The sequence below is a fragment of the Opisthorchis viverrini genome, assembly GCF_000715545.1.
Source record: "Opisthorchis viverrini unplaced genomic scaffold opera_v5_89, whole genome shotgun sequence".
Classification (NCBI taxonomy): domain Eukaryota; kingdom Metazoa; phylum Platyhelminthes; class Trematoda; order Opisthorchiida; family Opisthorchiidae; genus Opisthorchis; species Opisthorchis viverrini.
This window is the reverse complement of record NW_008751744.1, coordinates 1099108-1118008: the sequence shown is the minus strand read 5'-3', so window position 1 is coordinate 1118008 and position 18901 is coordinate 1099108. Positions and strand designations below refer to the sequence as shown.

Genomic DNA, 18901 nt, shown 5'->3' with positions numbered 1-18901 from the left:
GCCAAAATTTGAAGTTTTTTTTTTCCCCCCCCCCCCCAATGCACATACGTTGTTCTGGTATGTGCGGTTCCACAAAAGCTGGTACTCCTCTATCCTACATTTTGTCTGCTTTGCTTGCTGTTGTTGATACCGCTGCATATTATCCAATGCTAGCTGCGTGTGTTCTCGCTATTCATTATTCTAAACATGGCATGTATGCCTTTTACACTTTTGCAGTTCATCTTCCGCAGCTAATACGTTCCGATGTCTCTTCTCTCATCATATAGGCTCAGCTGGAACGTAATCGGGTCGCGTTCGGTCTGATGTCCGAATCTCAGGCACGTTCGGCGATCTTGCGCAATCAGGAAGTGTTGCGGTGTCTTGTAGCAGAGCAACGTCGACTGGAGCGAGACTTATGGTCGTTCGTTCGAGAGACAATGGCTGTTCTGGAACTGGACCGTGTGGCTGCCGTGTCACAGGATCGCATTATTCCTGGTCTACCGGATCTTGTACAATGTAGACAGCCATCGGAAAATGCGGCAATATTGGCGCTTAGCATACATTATGCTCGGTACGTGAAAATCCCCTCATGGACACACGCAAAGTTCTTACGTGACATTTCCAAAATCGAGATCCACAGTCCACATAGGGGGCAACTCATTCCTTCTTGTCTCTTGTAGCACTGAACTAAGTTCTCCGTTGTCCTCTGTGATGACAACCAAAGGGTTGTTTGTCTGGTTGAGTGTTGCAGGTGTAGACAAGGGTCTGTGGCAGGTGACCACTAAGCTTCTCTCTTTCTCAGTTTTTCCTCGCAACGGTACAGTGTGGTCTACTTTGGCGCTACTGCCGACGATGATGGTCTATTTGGATAGCTCAACTCGGTTTTGTGTAGTCGTTAAACGGACGGTTAATCTTTGTAGCCCATGACTGGTCATACTACTGTTGGTGCCGCGTTTCCTGAACTCCTATGTCCATTATATGTGATGTTTATTTTTTTAGACATTTAGAGGCACAAGTCACCAATTTGAAGACGAGGATTGTAGACTGCAATGCTTTACTTTCCCAACGGCTTGCCCAATACCAGCAGCTACAAATCCGAGCTCAACGCCGTCATATGCGGTCTGCCATGTCAGGCACACACTCGCCCCACATTGCTGCGGCCAATTTAACGACGTCTGCCTCTGCCTCTTCCCTCCTCAAGCAACACCGGAAAGGTCTGTCTTCCTGTGAATGGACAAATCCCATAGTCACTTTTATATTATCCATACTAGAGTATGCACTAATTTTTGTGTTTTTCTTGCCTTAAACTAGCTGGTTTTTTCAATCATTTGGAAGATGTTTGGGACCGTTTGGGAAGTCATCGTTTCAGAGAAGTTTGGTAAACAATCGGTGGATTTATTGCTGGGCAATGTTTCGCTTTTGACACAAAAGCCTTCGTCAGGCCAAGTGAGTGAGTAAGAAGGTTGACGTAGTTTTAAGGCAGTCAGGAAACCAATCCGCGAGATTCCTTATGACTAGTGAATTCATGAAAGCTGAGGGTTCAGTCTGATGTTCCTGTCTGTTGGTTATTGATGACATTTTCAATAGATTGGTTTGGGGGGGAAGGGATTTGTCTTCATGATGAACCCGGATTTTTCGTCCTTGTTTTTTTCGTCTAGGACACCCTAATGGAAAAGTCCTCTTGGGGTCGTTCACAGGTTCCGTTCACCTGTGTTCGTCAAAGGGCGCTGGGACAATTGGTTTGGGGATGGGGGTGGGTTAGTTAATGGGATCTAACTCTACTTACTCATTTGACCTGACGAAGCTTTTGTGTCAAAAGCAAAGCGTTGCCCAGCAATAGATTGTTCAGCAAACCTCTCTGAAACGGTAACTGGTTTTATGTTTTTTATATATTCTCTCTTTCGCTATATGCGTGGTTGGACGTAACTGCAGCTAGTTTGTACGATTAGTAAAATCGCGATTGATCCTCTTGTTTGTTTTGCTTTGTTTTCACAATACTATCTATCCACTTGGGGTGCCATTTTTGAATAGCGCACTAGCAGCAAAAGTTGTCAAAATGTGACGAGATTGACTATCTATGCATGTGAAGGTGTGGGGGTTTTGGGACTACTTGCATGCTCCCTCCGAATTAGATGCCGCTTCGCACTTTATATCTACCTGTACGTTTGCTATCTTTTTTATTAGGTGATCGTGCGAGTTTATCGCCTCCGACTTCATCTATCGCCCCTCACAAGGCCGACAGTTCAATGGGTCGACTGGCTACCAGTGGAGGTGGTCCCACTCAGTCAGGGGAATATTTCGCTGGGGATTCAAGTAACTCCGAGCAGTTACCCACACAACTGCATCGTGAATCCCTAAGCATAAAGAATGACCCATACCCTGCAGAAATTGTTAGACGAAATGAGGTAAGTATTTCGGCATATTTTCTTACTAGCCCAGGTTTTTTTTTGGAACAACCTAACCGTTTTTTTCTCGTTCTCCTATTAAGGTGTGTTTCGAACACGCACGCTGGCGAATGACCGAGCATGACGGCCAAATTGGCCTAGCGGATGTTGAATTGCGGGGTTTTTTGTATGCCAAAACCCATCGCCAGGATGATTCTGGGTCACACTGGTTAGAACTCGGTTGGATACGGGTGGACAGTTTGGGACCAGATTCATTTTACAAGGTTAGTAGAAATTACACATGTCATCTAGAGTGGAGCCTCTCAAGAGCACACCAATGACTAACCTGATTTGTTCAAATTTTCTAGGAGGTGTTACTTCCGGACGTCGGTGGTGGACACTACGCCGGTGGTCCCATTCTACGGATCGCCTGCTCCGAACTCGCCCCGGTCGGTGGTCTGTCTGTCAAAGAAGCTATGGAAATTAGCGTTGCTCCAATGGTTTTACAGGTAATCTGTGTATGAGTAACTACTGAGCCTATTGCACTTCACTCCTCCCAGTCTACAGTTACTATCCTTTATCGTCAATTCCCAGTACCACAAACGGGCCTCTTGACTGGTCTGTTGGGCCTATACTCGTGTACATTGCGTTAGTCTTCCTTTGCCTCAAGTGTGTAGTTTACCGCATTTAACTAGTCATTGCTCCAAGGATTAATGAGTTATCCACAAACATGAGTTTTAATATTTTTTGCATGTCCTACCGTATTTGAGCATTCCAGAGCTTAGGGCCGATGAGCTACTGATCGAGAGGCGTCAAGTTCGCACCTACCCCTCTAACCTAAGCAAGAGCTCAGGTTTTTCAGTTGGTAATCGAATTGTTCACTGAGCTCCGAAAATTTGCCCCTAACGTCTCATCACCAGTCGCGGTGACAGCATCGGTATTCAAGCGTTTGGAGCAACACTGTCATGTTCAGCGACCTCTCTGAATAGACTGAGCCACCAACACTTTTTCATCGGTCAGGGGTTGATTGACCAACAGCTCGTAGACTCCGTCCTTAGGATCGAGTACTGAGCTGTATCTTAGCCGTCGTGTTCACTTCAGGCTGCCTGATATTTAGCCACTGACTGGGTGCCACAATGAACAAAGTCCTTAACTTTAGGACGTTAAGAGCAAATTGATGTTAACACTGGAAGTTTGGAATCATTCATTTATGAGAAACCGTGTCACTACTTTCTGCCATTTCCCTCGCTCAACTAGATAAGCAAACAATTCTACCGGGTGATGATGCCATACTTTTTTCCGGAAAAAGCCGACGAATCCGTTCCAGCAGCGCCGGGTAACCTGACGCCGGTCACCACCACTGGTAGGTTTCATCTTCTCATTGTCCATAGTGTACTTGCTGATTCAGAAGCCTCTTTTATTTGAATGCTCTGTTCACTGTTGCTTTATCCTCTGAAATACTTCATTCAGATAGGCTTTTAAGGCGGTTGCAGCTATCTTCCTAACAGGGTCCCCTTCACAGGAACATTATAGCGACATTTTTGCGCTCCTACATACCGTGGTTTATTCACATTCGTATTGGACAGTAACCAAATGAGCAGAAATCTCCGGTACTTGATTGCGTTAACATTCCCTTCGCTTCTGTTCTTGTGTTGTAACTGCTGATGCGGTGGTGAGCTATCTGACTGGTTCAGGGGGTGCAACATAACTGGCCGAGAGACTAGTCTATACAGTTGTGATCAATTGACATGCATGACTCTAAAACAAAACATGAGCTAATAGGGTTCAACGACTAAAGTCGAGCTCCAACATGATTGGCGGGGCTAATATCCCACATTGGGTTGACATAGGGACACGGTGTGCGTTGCGCACCAGTTTAAGTGACCACTGCAGTTTGTGTTTATATAGTTCCCGGGGTGTGTCTGATACCTCTGCTGTGATTGGTTGTTCGGATAGTTTTAACGTAATTCGATTGGCCCACTTTGGCAAAGCGTTTCTGTGATTTTAAACGATTTTCAATTAGAGACCTACTCACCCAAGGGGAGTCTACCGTCCAACAAAGCCCAAGGTAATCGTTTCCACTCACGGGTCTCTCAGATAAGAGAGTAGTGCTGTACCACCCTCCTGACAGCAGTCGGCATGAAACTTGTTATTTTGTTTCCCCAGTTATTTTTTGACTTAACTATAGTAGAAAACGGTTAATTGTGGTCGCGACATCGACGGTCATTTGTTTTTAAAGAAGCCAAATGACATTTAGAGTAACTGTTAGTCGAGAAATAACTGGGTTTCACTTTTCAGTCAATTGAAAGAGCTTAGAACTGATTGAGAAGTAATCGTTTCAGACCCTCTTAGTAAACAACCGGTGGTTTTCAGCTGGGCAACGTTTCGCTTTAGACACAAAAGCTTCATCAGGCCAACTGAGCAGGTCACCGATTTGGCCAGGTTTTAAGGCAGACAGAGAACTGGTCGGTAGAATCTGTTTAGATTAGCACACTAGATCACTGTTGAATGTCAATTAGAAGGTACTGTTGGTTAGAATGGTTGCCTAAATCCTACGCTTGATGGGTTGGGGGAATTTCAAAATATTTTTGATCTGGTTTAGTTCCCCGATCTTCCGGTTCAAAGTTCTTCAATTGATGATGATTCACCTTGAGCGCCATGGGTAAATTCCATTGGCCTGCGTGCTACGACAATCTAGTTGGGGGCAGAGTGGGTGAGGTTAAGTGCACTTCAGATCTAAACTACTTCTCCTGATGACTCCGCTTTCTGCTCGGGTTTGGTTCCACTTCAGCGTGCTTCCGTTGGTATGCTTGTGCCACTGGTAGAATTCGTTGGTCTTCACGGGCTTGTGAGTCTTGTGGCAATTTGGTTTCGGGGAGGGAAAGTGGGTGAGGTTAAGTGGAATTCAGATGATAACTACTCCTCCTTCTGATGACCGCACACCAACACGTGTCAGGTCAACTGATCCACGACCGTTCTCAACACGCTTGCCAGTTCTACGCCTTCTATCCTATTTACACTGTAATGGTTAGCGATTTCTACGCTTCGACCATCTGCGTGAACCCTGATCCCCGCCTCAAATTTCAACATTTTCTAAATCTATTTTTTGTCCCTTGTCCAGCGCTTGTACACCACCATTGCTGAGTCTTTCGATTTCAGTAGCGCTCGATATTCATCTGCGTTTCTGGACAGCCTGTAAATTTCCCTCTCGTGCTCTCCGATTCTGGTGTGAATTGTCTGTGTGACCGTCTATCCGTGTCACATTCCTTAGTTCTGTTCGCCGAAAGGCGATCCTTCAATTGCACCAATGCAGAGCACAAAGTGTTTTCTTTCTGGATTGCTACTTTTATGTTATCCGTGTTTAGAATCTTTCGAATGACTTTGGATGTCCCTTTATTTGTATGGAATAATAGCAGTTTCAAACCGTCCTCCGTTGGGTTTCGTCAACAACCTCCGTAATTGACGTCTAATCAAACTAGCTGGATGTCCCTACCTCGAAGTCTGTTCTTTACTTCAGTTTGGGCCATTGCCCTATCAACCTCTTCTGTGCACAGGACTCTTACTCTGCTAAGGGGCGAGATGGCCCAAGTGGTTAGAGCGCGAATTTACTATCCGGAAGGTCCGTGGTTCGAATCCGCCCTCCGCCTCTCGACTGCCCCTGTCTAGGCTTGGGCAACCTGGCAGTATCTCAGCCCTCATGCTTCCATCGGGTGGCATGGCAGCTAGGCACCGGAAGGGTGCTACAGCTGAACGCTTACTCTGCTAAACATCGATAAGGAAATAATTCGGTAGGCGGAGTAGTCCAAATTGTCCCATTGCCAGTTGGCCTCTCATAAACTGTGCTCTTTAGTTTTCCTCATGTGTCATGCAGTCTGAGAAGGGCAGTGTACCCAAACTTGTGTCTATCTCTACACTAAATTTGATGTGTGAATTCAGTTGTAGAACTTCTTGTTTCATTTACATAATGCTAGAATACGTTGGAGGGTCACTGGAATCGTTCATCTGTAACACCCTTTCGGCGCCTAGCTGCCACGTCACTAGATGGAAGCAGGAAGGCTAGGATATTGCAAGATTGTCCAAGCCTACACGAAGGAATCCGGTTGCACTTTTCTGTTCAAATTTTTTAGGGGGGTATTGGAGATCCCATAGCTAGGTCTTGTTCTTGAATGTGAACAACGGAGTCAAAAACGAGGTGAATCAGATTCAGACATGCTTTCATGTCTTCCTCTATTTCGTCTACCATATGTTGTGTCCGTTCTGACAGAGTGGTGTCTACTAGTGGCAGTCACTTGGTTGTTTTCAGAAGTCTCCCTTTGCTATATTTGTTTAGAACGAGTTTACATCGAAACTCCACGGCGACACCTGCTACTTTGGTCGCCAAGTCATACGAGATATTAATGTGGTATATCTGACTGTTGTGCCCGCCAAGTGCCGGAAAAAAAGACTCGCCGACAAAGAATACAACGGCTTTATTGCGAACAAGCGATTGAGTGCGAGTACAAAAAGTACAACTCGCTCGCGCTATATATTCAGGAGGCACTCTCTAACCTTGATCCAAGGCTGTCTTGCGCCACATTTTGAAAGGCACTGTCTGATAGATCGATCCACGACTGTTTGGTAGGCGTTTGGTGGAGTCTGAGGGTCTCAGTAGGCTTCGGATATTCTGCGATCCACGGCTGTTTGGTAGGCGTTTGGTGGAGTTTGAGGGTCTCAGTAGGCTTCGGATATTCTGGGATAATCTTCAGGAATCTGAGCTTCCTGTTATCATGTGAGTACTAGATTTTACGATGAGGGCATTTAGAATAGCTGCCAAAAATCTACCCAGCTCACGGGTTAGGGAACCTTTTCCGTGTACACTGGTTTGCACTTTGATTAATATTCACTCAAAGTCAAGTATCTTCCATGGTTTGTTGGTTTGACTTTTGTCTCCGTGCAGGAATTCTTTCCATCAGGTCACTCTGTCTATGGTTATGGACCGCCCGTCTCGGCGCTCATTCGTTATTGAGGTAGCGACTGCATGTTTAATACATTTATCTGCCAGATAATCTAGCCTCACCGTAGCAGATTACTTGTGTTAGCTCATGAACACAGTACCTTACCTTTTCCCAACTTTACTTCAAGCCCGATCACCGTTGATCATCCACTCGACAGAGTTTCGTCTTCCTGAACTGCTGCTTTATTCATCGTAGTGGTTTGTTCACTTCGATTCTTCTATTCTCACACAACTCTGTGATTTCAGAATCCTCGTTATCTCCCCGAATGCCCTCTGAGGGACCGGACATTTCCACTACTTCCTCCATCGAGCCACTTGGGTTGAGTACTTCACTGTCCACGGCAGCACTCACCAGTAAGTTACATCGTCTTAGTCGCCGATTTCGGCGTCGGGTTAGAATCTGTTTCAGAATGCACCCTTCGCTAGCACTCGTATTCTCTTCTTTTGTGGAAAACTCTCGCTGTTACGTTTATCATCCGTTCTTTCGCAACGAATATCGCAACCCTTGTTCACTTAGGACGTCTTCCCTCCTTAAACGCACTTTTTCCAATACAGAAGCTGGAGGAGGCGGTTGGACCAGACGACGTCGGCTCAACCAAGTACCAAGTTTAGTCCGACATCTTTATCGGGGACACACTGAATCGACAGTTCCTTCCGCCGCCCTTTGTTCCACAATATCATCCTCAACTACGAACCTCAGCAATAGCAGCACAGGTCTTGCGGACTCTGTGGGCCCTTCAGTCGTTGAAGATTCAACATCCAATTTGACAGTGGAAGCTGCTCTCTCAGGTCAGACCAGTTGCACTGCTGTTGATCCTCAACAGACCGATGAGAGTGGATGGGGTTGGATGGATAGGAATCCTTTTTCCGCGTTTCGCAGGTACGAGCGTGTTGAGCGGCCAGTGAGTGTATATGACTTAATGAACCAGTTTTATCGTACCCCAAGTTGCAGTCACATTTTTGGTGTTTTCCCCCATTAGACGTCTGCGCTGGAAGGGACAAGCCACTACTGAGTTGGACGCATCAACCAGACTCCCGGGTGCTGCGGTAGATTTGAGCAAAGATCACACGTTGCGATCATTCTTGTGTCAACCACAGGAACAACTTCAGTCAGGTTTGACCGCCGTCTCTACTCTGAGTCTGCCATCAACATGGCCACATTCTGTGCGTGTCCTATCAGAACTGCTTCCATCCGCAGCATCGTCAGACACTTCGGTAGGGTCGGATGATTTGGTTGACTATAGAAGCAATACCACCCCTGGGAACGTTAATCCTGTGGAAGTGATGCGAGTGAGTGTGGTTTTGAAAATACCCGTCCTGTCTCATTCTAATGACCTTTCCCACCGGAGAGCCTATTTGGTTGGAGTCCAATTCTAAAATTTTGGGGTGCACACCATCAATCTGATTCAGTGAATGACTTCTAGGCGTCTTACTTTTGGTATAGATCTGGTTACGGCGCAAGACTATCCAGCACAACCTGTTGGTAGATGATGTTTTTTGTTTGAGCTACAAAAGCTGTGATCGACTCCCCTTTCTCGATGTGCTCTTAAGTCGCCTGCCAAACGGGTCATTGAAGCGTACACTGTGTAGAAATGAGACTTGGAGTGAACAGTACATCAACTTCGCCAGTTCGGTGCCTGACATCCAGATGTGTTCAAGCGATATTTTGCTGGAATCATTAAACCGCGTACGCATCATATTTGAAAGAATGGTCTCCTTGTGAAGTTCATCGAACTCAAGCGTTTAACTGAGACCAACGAACTCTCAAATAATTGCTGTAGAGAAGAACTGGTTGTTTCTCAACCTACCTACGTTCAAAGGTGAAACCGAAACTGTGGTACTAATACGAAGGCTTAATTCTATCACCAAAACTACCTTTCGCGCTATCCATGTTAAGTATTTTATCTTTAAAAGTGGTTCAATACTTCCGCTGGATAACAAGGACCCAATCCATGGTGGTTTCTCTGTGGAGAGCTTCCCACGTCGGTCGTATTATCCGTTAGCTTTATGCTCAACTCCTTGACCACTGTCCCAACTACTCCCCTGGCAACAACATGGGATCACCCAGAAGCGCCGTCATTAGCCGTCTGATCGGCATAGGCCACAAGGGAGATAAGTACACATGCTTCTAAAGTCATATATAGATCCCCTCACCACCCGTCCACCTATGCACTCATAAGTACCCTAGACACAGCTAAATCGATTTGTGTTATGCCGCTGCCACCTAGTGTTTGTGAACAGACAAGGATAGTCAAGGCTGTCTTGCTAAACAGGCCACATCTCACAAAACTCAGAGAGCTTAAAACTCGCGTCTTCCGGCCGAACACTTGACTATTCGACCATGAGCAGCCAACTAGCAGTGTGATTAGCCATCACTTAGACAATATAGCGTCTCTCATTTTTCAATCACGGGAATCACATCAAATGAACACGTATTGGCTGACTTCTTAGATAGCGGTCATCTTGTCAGTTGTTCTTCCCCTATTCAGCTCTCCTTTAACTTGGTTGTCTACTGAGTCCACAACCAATCAGATGTCGGGACATTTTTAAAAGTACCGCATTTCGTTTACCCCCGGGTACACACTATCTGTCTAGGCCCTGTCTAGGCCTGGGTGACCTGGCAGTATCCCAGCCCTCGTGCTTCCTCCGGGTGGCATGGCAGATAGGCACCGAAAGGCTATTACAGCTGAACTATTATTATTATTATTATTTTACACACTATCTACAGACTGTTTTTCTACACAGCTCGTCGCCAGCGTTAGCAGTGATCGGACAACCGTAAGTAGAAAGTAGTCGTGTTTGCGTTCGAACACGAGCAAATTGCGATTTACAAATAAGACACAATGGAGTTTCCCCTAGTAAGTATTTGCGCAGAGTTATTTGTTATGTTTCGATCACGCAAATGATAATATGAGCGGGCTGTGACTATATTCCATCCCCTGGTGTATTACCTGATGCCGACTCCTAGTACAGCAGAATAGTAAGTAGACAAAACCTTGGACGCGGCTGTAATGCTCCGAACAACAAGCGATTAACTTGAAAATACCGGAAGTGCGTTAGCACACACAATGATACGGGGTTTTTGGGAGCGCACCCCCCTCTGCCATCCTCCTTGCCAAATTGTGATCAAGTCAGAAGTCGTTTGTAGTGGCATAGTAGTCTCCTGGTTCAGTTTGGTGATGCTCTCTAACGCGAATACTCTACCTTGTACTTTTTTTCAGGAACGCGCGCGGCAAAACAACGTATTTCTCTACATCAAGATTCCTGGATTCCCGATTTGTTTGAGCTATAAGGCAAGTCATCTATCTGATTGAATGTCTTGCGAACAGGGTATATATTCACTCAGTTTTCGAAATGATTTTCATCTCATAAGGGATTCTAGTGTTTGTGCACACTGTGTACTTCATATAGAAAGCTTTTCTACAGTGTCCGCTGACGGGACCCCTCACGTCGGTGGGTTAGACTCTGTGCAGAGTATATCGATCCCACAGTCGAGTAGAAATTGTGATGGGGACCAGTTCGCCTCAAGGTTCTTCTACTAGGAACTTGGAGATAGTTTCCACCCCCAGTGATCGTGAGAATACTCTAGTCAAGCGGCCCAAAAGACGCTATTCTACAGAACTGTCCACGTTAGAGGCTCTCACTGAACACATTGTACAACTCACACTGATCTCTACGAAGACCGAATCGTTTCGTTTTTGTCCAGGTAGGACCATTATAAGTTGAGTTTCTCTCAGAGGACCTTTACCCTAACTTCCAAAGCTATTCACTGGTTTAGCTACTGTACACATTCTTAATTTGTTTAGGCAGTGTGGATAACCAATGTCTGACAGACTTCTCTAGAGTGTCTCACTTGAGATCTCGTAATCTTTAGATAATGTGAATCCATGCCGTTTCCTTCTTATTGGGAATCATCAGCAATGCGGATACAATGAATCTCCAACGAGGTTCGAACCCACGACTTCCCGCCCAATCGGTGAAGAGCGGCTGTTCAGCAATGTTATTAACTCGTGCCTAGACGGAATATAGTGTCACTCATCCTTCAATCATATAATACATATCACGTAACCCGTGGACTGGCCCCTTCAATGAGGATTCCTTTGATGCAGCTTCATTTTTAGCGTGAATTATTATCCCTTCCATACTGTTTGTAGTTTTTTTTTAGTATGAGGAGATTCGGAAATTTTCAACTGAGATTCCCTGCAAGTGAATTCAGTTTGTGCTAAGAGACCAAGCAGCGCCGTGCGGCTCTCGAATTTTTGTCGGGAATCGTCCTTAATATGCAATGATCTGTTTCGTTGGTTATCCTGACTAAACTAGGCGAATTTACAATATTCCTGGAAGGTGGCGAGGGTGTTGTAGCTTCCAGCCAATGCCATTAACCTGTGGACGTTACTACTCACACCGGTTCCTTCTCTCCACTTATTCCTTTAGGGAGAGAAGCAAAAAAACCTTACTGACGTGACTCGCTTCCAGCTAAACATTCCCACAATGGAACATCACAATTGCGTCTGGACATGGTTGGACTTTGCCATGGAAGTGAAAACACGCATTCGAAAACAGTTGGTCAAAGAAGTGAGTTGATCATGATATGGCTGTCTGGTGGTTTTTGTCACGTGAACATTATTCCCCCGTTCATGATGCCAGAATTTATGGATAGTCCGTTAGGTTAACCAGGAGGTTGAAGCGATATCATGCGACTTACCGTTCTGCTGGAGGAAGAAGAGCCGTTTCAGGTAAAACGTGTAGCCCAAGCCTCCAAACCATTTGACCCATAGCACATCAGGAAAGTATGTTTTGTCTGCATCGCAAGTAAGAAGATCTATTTTAGCCTTTTGTTAGCCCCGTTGACCTCTGTTTACCATAGGTCTTTTACTGGTTGAAAGATATTCGAAGAACAACAGTCCTCGTGAGAGTACATCTTCTCGAACGACAAGACAGCTGACTAGCTCGCCGAAGGGACGTCAGTCTACTCCCAACTATTCGGTTTCGGTCGCGGTACATCACGTAAATGCGCCAACAGTTTTTACATCCATCTACCACCAAGTGGTATAACATGCTCACCAGTCAATCAAAACAGAGATTGTGGCCGTCATTAAAGAGACAGTGGTGCGTTCAAAGTCGATTCGTACAGGCACTAGTGTTCATGCGGCTCGCTATTCAAGTAATAGAATCATGTGATCCTTTTCAGCGACGGGTACTTGAGTTTTGACGAAGATTTTGTTGCATTCCATTGGTTTTATTACCTCCTGCATGCTTCTGTGTTTCGAGAGAGAGAGAGAGAGAGAGAGAGAGAGAGAGAGTATTCACAACTCAGCTTGTGTTGCTCGAGAACGTTGATGTGTCATGAACCGAATTACTAATCTGTCTGTTTTGTCATACGGTTTACACATATCCAGCCTAGACTGATAAACTCTTGAACTACCAGAAGCCCAGCGAAGTTATATTTCGTGTTCAGTTGTCTTCCTCTGGAGAGATCATGCTTAGCATGAACGCTTTTTAACAGGACTACTTTCATAAAGGAAACTACTCACAAGGTTGCTGGAAACTCTTCGACAGCCCACGACCAGTTTCGCCCTTCTTGGGGCTCAACAGGTAGGCGCAGTCCTTAAGTCCTCTGTTGACCTCTAAGGTTTTCCCCAAGTGAGTGTTCCTGGCCGGTCCCTTTCAGTGGTCTGTCTGCAGAATCACAGTTGTACAATCTAACTTGTCCGTTTCGTTAAACAAACAAAAAGACTTGCTTCTGGGATTCTCGTTTTGAACTTCGATTCCATTAACAGTTTCGCCCGGGGCTCAACAGGTAGGCGCAGTCCTTAAGTCCTCTGTTGACCTCTAAGGTTTTCCCCAAGTGAGTGTTCCTGGCCGGTCCCTTTCAGTGGTCTGTCTGCAGAATCACAGTTGTACAATCTAACTTGTCCGTTTCGTTAAACAAACAAAAAGACTTGCTTCTGGGATTCTCGTTTTGAACTTCGATTCCATTAACGTTTGTCGTATCAGCAGTCCCGACACTTGACCTCTCACTGGTTGTGCAGAAGTCCGTTTCCGGCACATCTGGTGCCAAACAGAACATCTGGTCGACCTACGGCAGCCCATATAAATGAGTTCGTCAGACGGTGGTTGTAGTAGCTTTGACGGAATTGTGCCGGATGAGGTCGATGCAAGAATCTCAAAAGCTCGTATCACGTTCGTTAATTTGCGTCACTTGTGGAGTCAAAAAGGCATGTCACTGGGTCGTGTGTACCTCAGAATGCTTGACATAATCTAGCACTAGGTCCCTTCCCTCACCCATTTCTTTCTCTTGCTTTCACTCTAAGGTTTTGAGCATAGTTAGATGAACTTTACGGTTGTGTGGTAGTGAAGCACCATTGTCAGCACTGATGTTGCCATCTCTGATGGGGATGGCCGTCGAAAAACTAGGTAGGGAATCAACTCCTATGGTTTCTCCTCAATCCTCAGTAGTTCCCTATTCCCAACAGGCAGAAATGTTTGCTCGGACTTATTTGCGTCACATTTTTAAAAAAATAAATCGTTCGGTCATTTCCCCCGTGACCCGTATGACGAAGTTTGCCATGTGGAGATTCTTCTCGATTATAGAGCGCAATGCATTGGGTTTTAGTGGATAGCGCGATCGTTGTGCTGTGAAAATTAAGGCCTAGACGAAGCCGACTTTTTTGTTTTTATAATGGTTTGTTGTATCGAAAAGAAATCATTTGTCGCTGCGCACCGATCTCTTTGCAAGTTTCAGGTCTCAAGTCTAATCAACTATGTAAACAGCCTTTGCTGCATGTCACATCTACAACCTTCTCCTTTTGTTGTATTGTATTGTATTTCTGTCCGTTGTTTCAGGTCATCAAAAAGAAATTTACTCCAGGACGACGTCTGCCGTTTTTAGGCATTGGTCGCTCAACCAGTGAGCGTTCTTTGACCCATACATCAGCCGCATTAGGTTCGTCACGCTCTACTCTGTCGACAGTTACAGCATCCTCGGATCTGGACCATGCGTCGACCGCCGCTCAGGAGGAACGGGTTCGTCGAGAGGTTGTGATGTTACTCGGTCGTCATGCACAGCCTGTAAGCTGGAGGTCTTTTAATAAACTCTTTAATTTCGTGAAATCTTCGGGTTTGTGGGTCTTCGCTTTCCTTAGTACATCTTCCCCCTATCGCTGTTGATTTTCATCGACTGAGTCCAATCCCTGTTGCCCAGTTTCGAGAGTTAGGTGGACCAGATCACCCGGACTGTGCACTAGCAGACTGTCTGTTCTAGTTATAAAGAATCCCAATCTAATCACTTTTTGCCTTCGCGGCGGATCGTGGAGGTCTTAATGATGACAGATTTGAGACAGCCCATATCACTGTTTGTCGTCCAATCTGTTGGGCGCCTGTAGGTCCTAATACATTGCTCGTGCTGTTCATTGTGGTTAACACTCAGTGTCGCTAATAGCACGGAAGTAAACCTGTTTCCACAACTTGCCGACAATAGACATGTGATGCGGAATTTATACAAATTTCTTTCCGGACGGCTGCTGTCTGATTTCTTCTTCCCGGTGGCATACACAGGTCAAGTGATTGAATATTGGCCCGTCATTGACTTGACTCGAGACGAGATGGCTCAGTGACTAGAGCGCGAATTTACTAACCGATAGGTCCGTGGTTCGAACCTGAACTCCGCCTCGCGACTTTCCCTGCTTAGGCTTGAGCAGCCTGGGAATATCCCAGTCCTGGTGCTTCCTTTGGGTGGCTTGGCAGATAGGCATCGAAAGGGTGTTACAGCTGAACGATTATCTTATTATCTCGTCCGTCCTTGACTTTGGACGGTCACTTACGAGTCCACACATAGATGATTTTCCAATGCAAACATCCTTCGATAGAGGAAAATGTTTGTAACGTAGATGGTCGTTGGCTTGTTCGCTGAGCCGGGCAATTTCATTGCAAACGTTTCATTCGAGGTGACGTCATCAGTGCGTTATTGGGGAGCATAGTGGTGTGTAGCGGTGGGTTAGTAGTTGTGCAGAACCAACGACCGTTGCTCGAGAGATTTTTTCTCACTGGCCTAGACTCATACGTTGTGAATACTAACGCCGTTCCAGTATTTAGGTTTCCACTTTCTATCGCCGTTCATTCGGTTTTGGTTATTTGGATAAGCTTCTCGCTTTCGGGTTTCATAATTCAAGCACATTTTTATTTGATACTTTCATTTGGCACTGACGATGGTTTTGGTCCCTATTGAGGGCCGACAGGTAGAATTGCAGTGATCCTGTGTTTCCAAAGATAGCTTCCGCGATCACTTCAGAATATATAAAATTAGCGGGTAGTCGGAGAATTGAAATAGATCTGCATGTATCGACTCCTAAACATTCTCAGCAGACATACAAGTGGAAAAAACCGCGGCAGAACTATATGACTACCCTTACTTTCGACTATAGACTTTTCCCCAGAGAACCATGGTTTAGGAATCTCATATATTCTACTTGGAGACTGCTTGAAATCCAAAGAATTCTATCCAAGGGTTATGGTTACCATGGATTGTCAAAGGATGACATATCTTTGTTCGCGCGATTGACACTGGATTGGGTGGTCTGTGCCGTTTTGTTTCGAAAAAAGCCACTGCATCACCGATAGATACTCTTCAACGTCACAACGCGGTTTACCTTAGCTGGAACCATGATGGTAGGGCTACACTCATCATCATCATCATTGTCAGCTGTAAGAACTGCGTACTGGTCGTACACTGGTTGTAGCTGCCACAGTTTCGTTCACCGATGATTTGGGGGAGGGGGTAGGTAGCTGCGCATTGCACGCGCGAGCTGGTAAATTGGTGCATAAACCTGGCACTGTCAGTGGGTTGTCAAGCGGGGGGGTGGAAAAGGAGCTATGCATTGAAGGCAATAGCTTTGATGCATGAGCGCCATTGAGAGCGCGACTGGGCCATGTCTGATAATGTCCCTAGCCATTGATGTGGCCCGTCTCGGGGTCCCCATCCAGAAAGACGGCGAACCTATGGCTACACTAGCTGCGTTATTGGGTTCCTCAGGCTTAGATCGGTGTAGGAACTGGGTGGCTCCCACAGCTGTGGATTCCATTGCAGGACTAAGTGGAAACCAGGTCTCTGATGCTCCTTTTGACATTCAGGTGGGTGGCGAAATCAACGTGCTACAACACCCCACTGACCTGGTCAACCAACGACAAGGTATCAGATGATCACTTTAGCATTGACAACGCCGCTGTGATAGGCTATTTAGTTGTGCTGCATCCATCCAGTTCACCTTACTTTTCAGCCATCGGCACTAGTACTCCCGAGTGTCCATCAGTCATTGTTTCTGCAGCCTGGTTGGTGAGCTGTAGGAGGAATTTCTCCATTCCTTTCCGTACTATATCAAACACGGAAACTGAATATGTAATCAATGACAGCGCATTACTTGCTGAATGTAATATCTGATTTTATGAACCGTACTGTGATCAGGCCGACCTGGAAGGTCTGTTTCTCCTTACGTCAAAACTTTGGTACAATCAAAGTACTTTAAAGCACATGCACACGTCATGCAGTGAAAGCAATGTGGTGTTTCGATCTGCCTTTTTTTCATTACCGCAAACCCACAGCGTGCTTCAGCAACAGGGCTTTAACCAGTGACGTGTTGTGGAGTGGTTGTTCTTGAACCATAGCAAAGTAGTCCCTTGGAGATTCCTTTCCATTGGACCAATTTTCGTGAGCTATTCTCACACAGATTCGGCTGGCGAACCACATGACTTTTATTATTTTTGGGCTTTGTTGTAGCGTTCTTACTGTCGGGGTAAAAATCCGACAAAGAACCTAGAGTTTTCATAAAGGAAACTACTCACAAGGTTCCTGAAAACTCTCCGACAGCCCACGACCGGTTTCGCTCTTCTTGGGGCTCATCAGGTGGGCGCAGTTCCCGAGTTTCCGTCAACCTTATGTTTGAAGAGTTTTCAGTAACCTTGTGAGTAGTTTCCTTTATGAAAATATACTGCGATATCTCGAATATCGTGCTAACTGAAACGTGAGGCGGCCTGTGTGTAGCACATTCAGTTGTAGACTGTCATAAACGAGAGATTCAATTGAGTCTCCCGTAAAAGCCAAATTGATTTGCAAATGAGTGTATTTCTCGGAAACCTAGAGTTTTGTTGTTTACCACGAGGTTTGACGCCAGTTCTCTAAAACTTGTTTCCAGCGGAAAATGAACTATTAACTTTGTGCGAATACCCACCGATTTGGTGTTACTGGTGGTGGCTCGACTAAGACTCGGCTGAATTTTCCATTTTTCTAAAAATATCATCCTTCAGCTGAATGTGCTGCACAAAGACCGGTTTCGGTTGGAGCGCTATCCAAGGTATCGAGACATTTTCGACTCTAAACTACTTATAAGGTTGATGACTTTGCATGGGCGTAACTTCATAGCCTCCGTGCACTGACGCGGTTTCGTCAGAGGAACCAAGAGGACTTGTTCTATTTCAAATGGGTTGGCCTCGTCCGAACTGAGCAGTAGCATTTTGTTCAGACTGGATAGTGTGCTCGTGTCCAGTTCTGTGGTCGAAAACTCTGGTTCGGTGTGGCTCTGGGGATAGTGCCTACTTCGTTTTCTATGCTTTTTAACCGAGAATAGTAGCTGCGACTTAAATTTCATTGGGACCAAGCGTTTTTTTAACCACTGAGATTTTTCCAACCTGATCTATCTGTCTTGTGCTTTCCACTTTAGCAACCTCCTCATCCGGCAAAATGGGTGCGTTTTCGACCCCAGAGATCGTAGTTCTACTGGGTTTTCGGATGGCATTATCTCTGTTGCTTTGAATTTGCAACCATTAAATTCCCCCCACCACCACCACCGTGTATTGTATATTTCCTTGATCTAATTCTTTACTTCTACTGCCTCTTGTTCGCTGTGAACCAAATGTGGCGCTTTTTTTGAATGCTCTATTTATTCTCCTTTTTTCCTTGTTCTACTCAGTGAAGGGGACCGTGTTTTTGTTAATCCGGAAGTTCTATCTGAGTCGCATACAGAGGAGCAGGTTGGTCCCACTATTTGAGTGAGAAATTCGATGTCTGTCCACAGTCAGCAGTCGTTTACTCGTTGTTTCTAAACGAGACCGCTATTTCACACCTTTGAAAGGTTAGATTTAGTGAGGTTAAGACTGGCGAAATCCCGCCAGACAGCTAAACCGAATAACGCCCGTCGCTTTTCGAAAATACTCCCCAACACTTTGTTCATGGTGATCTTTGAGCTAGGTTGGCGCTTGGTCTTGTTGCCAAAGCTACTCAATACTATAATAGGCCAATTACAGTCGAATTCGCCCCGCATACCTGTTGAGGAGCTCTCCTTGGGTAGAGATACCAAATTGTGCAAATCGTTCCAAGCAGCAAGTCACGTTCTTCCTCTCGGAATAAAATGACGAAGCTAAGTGACCCCATCATGAAGAAAGCGCCCCTCTGTGTTTTCAACGATGAATCATGGAGGGCTTCGAACAAATAGCCTTGGCCGGATACCATTGTCCACCCAAAACATTTTTGGCGTTATGTTGACGACACGTTTGT

General features: G+C 45.6%; 1 protein-coding gene across 1 annotated transcript in view; it reads left to right on the top strand.

Annotated features, from left to right (window-relative positions):
• The window catches only part of T265_13647 (hypothetical protein), a gene marked incomplete at both ends in the record, with an annotated part of 58984 nt that extends 40661 nt beyond the window's left edge, over nt 1-18323 (top strand). Inside the window, 12 exons of the mRNA XM_009169868.1 lie at nt 267-550; nt 979-1193; nt 2164-2384; nt 2468-2647; nt 2732-2872; nt 3621-3726; nt 7603-7710; nt 7912-8236; nt 8337-8646; nt 11791-11931; nt 14203-14427; nt 18069-18323. Coding sequence (XP_009168132.1) covers nt 267-550; nt 979-1193; nt 2164-2384; nt 2468-2647; nt 2732-2872; nt 3621-3726; nt 7603-7710; nt 7912-8236; nt 8337-8646; nt 11791-11931; nt 14203-14427; nt 18069-18119 — 2307 coding nt within the window. The remainder of the gene's footprint in view (nt 1-266; nt 551-978; nt 1194-2163; nt 2385-2467; nt 2648-2731; nt 2873-3620; nt 3727-7602; nt 7711-7911; nt 8237-8336; nt 8647-11790; nt 11932-14202; nt 14428-18068) is intronic.
• Nucleotides 18324-18901: the final 578 nt, after the last annotated feature.